Source organism: Aureococcus anophagefferens (genome assembly GCF_000186865.1).
Source record: "Aureococcus anophagefferens unplaced genomic scaffold AURANscaffold_3, whole genome shotgun sequence".
Classification (NCBI taxonomy): domain Eukaryota; class Pelagophyceae; order Pelagomonadales; family Pelagomonadaceae; genus Aureococcus; species Aureococcus anophagefferens.
In genome coordinates this window covers 2,441,067-2,443,195 of record NW_008705563.1, presented here as the reverse complement: position 1 = coordinate 2,443,195, position 2,129 = coordinate 2,441,067, and the positions used below count along the sequence as shown (strand labels likewise).

Sequence of the window (2,129 nt, the reverse complement as noted above, 5' to 3'; positions counted from 1 at the left end):
CCTCCGAGACCTTCAACCTCAAGGAGGACTAGGGGGGCGACGCCGGACGGCCGCCCCCGGGGCCCCACTCTAACCCGGGATTCGCGGCGGTTCGTCGGCGCGCGCGCGCGGGAGGACGCCGCGGGGCGGCGGTTCGAGCTCCTCGCCTCGGCGCCGCGGCGCGGGCCGCGCGCGGCGCCGTCCGGGCCGCGACGGCGCCCGCGGTCGGCGCGGCGCGTCCCCGGTCCCTCGGTACTTTGAATCTTCAACGAAGGCGCCCGGCGGATTCGTTGCAGGCCTTCCGCAGCCCCTCTCCCGGTAACGCGTGTGCCACCGGCAGCGTCGTGGGAGCGGAGCGCCGTCGTCCGCCATGGGTGCCGGGGGCTCGACCCCGATCGCCGCGCCCTTCGCGACCTTCGCGACCTGGACCGCGGGCAGCTGCGCGGCGCTCGTCGAGGAGTACAAGGACAAGGACTACGACTTCGGCATCGACCTCCCGACCGTCGAGGCGCTGACGGGCCTCGACAAGGCGCTCGCCGAGGGCATCGTCGCGTCGCTCACGCGGTCGACGAGCGAGCCGCGGCTCGTCAACGCGCTGTCGCTCCTCGCGGGCATCTGCCTCGTCGGCGAGTCGGCCCTCTCCGCGGCCGACCGCGCGTCGCTCGTCTACGACATCTTCGACTTCGACACGCGCCGCGAGATCAGCAAGGACGAGATGACCATCCTGCTGCTCTGCACCGTGCGCGCGGCCAAGGTCGTCGCCGGCGCGGGCGAGGACCCCTCGGACGACATCATGGAGGCGACGACGGCGGCGGCCTTCGAGAAGCACGCCGCGCGCCTCGACGTCATCAAGAAGGACGAGTTCGTCGCCTGGGCGGCGGAGGAGACCAAGGTCGTCGACTCCCTCACGGCGCTCCTCATCAAGTTCGGGAGCCTGAAGGGCGAGCTGCCGGCCGCGCCGTCGGGCGAGCGCTACAACACCTTGCTGCCGTCGCCGGCGGGCGCCAAGTACGCGCTGGCCGTCGTCCAGTTCAAGGTCCCCGGCCACCCGAACGGCGGCTCGGACAAGGGCCCGGACGGGAACCGCATCGACTCGATCCCGATCGCGAACGGCGTGATCAAGGCCGGCGGGGCGTGCGACATGCTCCTGTACGACTACACGGACCACGCGGGCTTCGAGGCGACGATCGAGAAGTACGACGCGCTCATCGTCCGCATCAACCCCGGCCAGCTGTCCCAGATCCCGGGCGTCGACGGCGTCCAGGCCAAGTTCGACGCGACGATGAACGCGTTCGTCGGCAAGGGCAAGCCCGTCTGGTCGAGCCCCGGCGTCCAGCAGAAGATGGGCGCCAAGGACGCCCTCTGCAAGATCGCCAACATGGGCTGCGGCCTCGTGGACACGTTCGCGTACTACGACGCGGAGACCCTCGAGACCCAGTTCAAGAAGACGATGGCGTTCCAGCCGCGCGTGGTCAAGCAGAACCGCGGCTCGGCGGGCGAGGGCATCTGGCTGTGCTGGATCGCCAACGAGACCAAGGACGGCATCATCCCGGACATCGAGTACCCGTCGAAGACGTTCGGGGCCGAGTCGCTCGGCGACGACGTCATGCTCAAGCTCATGGAGATGAACGACAACCACGTCGAGTACCACACGGTGAAGGAGTTCCTCGTGTTCTGCGTCGACGGCCCGAGCGGCGCCGGCGCCGGCACCTGGACGTCGACGTTCCCGGGCGAGTACCTCAAGGGCGGCGCGGCGGCCGGCGGCCAGCTCGTCGACCAGCGGCTCCTGCCCCGCATCTCCGAGGGCGAGGTCCGCGTCCTCATGGCGGGCGACACGTGCCAGATGATCATCCACAAGAAGCCCGAGGGCGGCCTGTCGGCGGTCGGCGGCAACTCGGCGTACACGTACTACGAGCCGTCGGACCCGCTCTACGCGGATCTCCTGACGAAGCTGACGACGGACATCAAGAACGGCCTGATGGACGTCCTCGACCTCAAGGGCGAGGCGCTCCCGCTGCTCTGGACGTGCGACTACATCCCGAAGAACCCCGAGGGCTGGTCGAAGACGGAGAACGCGTGCGACATGGAGACGGAATACGTCGTCGGAGAGTTCAACTGCTCCTGCGTCGGCGTGTCCATGTTCCAGGCCG

At 69.7% G+C, this 2,129-nt stretch overlaps 1 protein-coding gene across 1 annotated transcript; it reads left to right on the top strand.

The window, feature by feature from the left end:
• Positions 1-772: 772 nt before the first annotated feature.
• AURANDRAFT_21659 (hypothetical protein) lies at positions 773-2,110 on the top strand (the record flags this gene model as incomplete). The annotated part of the gene is made up of 2 exons (XM_009035642.1): positions 773-1,657; positions 1,724-2,110. Coding segments are annotated over 2 exons (1,272 nt in total), but the record flags the coding sequence as incomplete, so codon positions are not given.
• Positions 2,111-2,129: the final 19 nt, after the last annotated feature.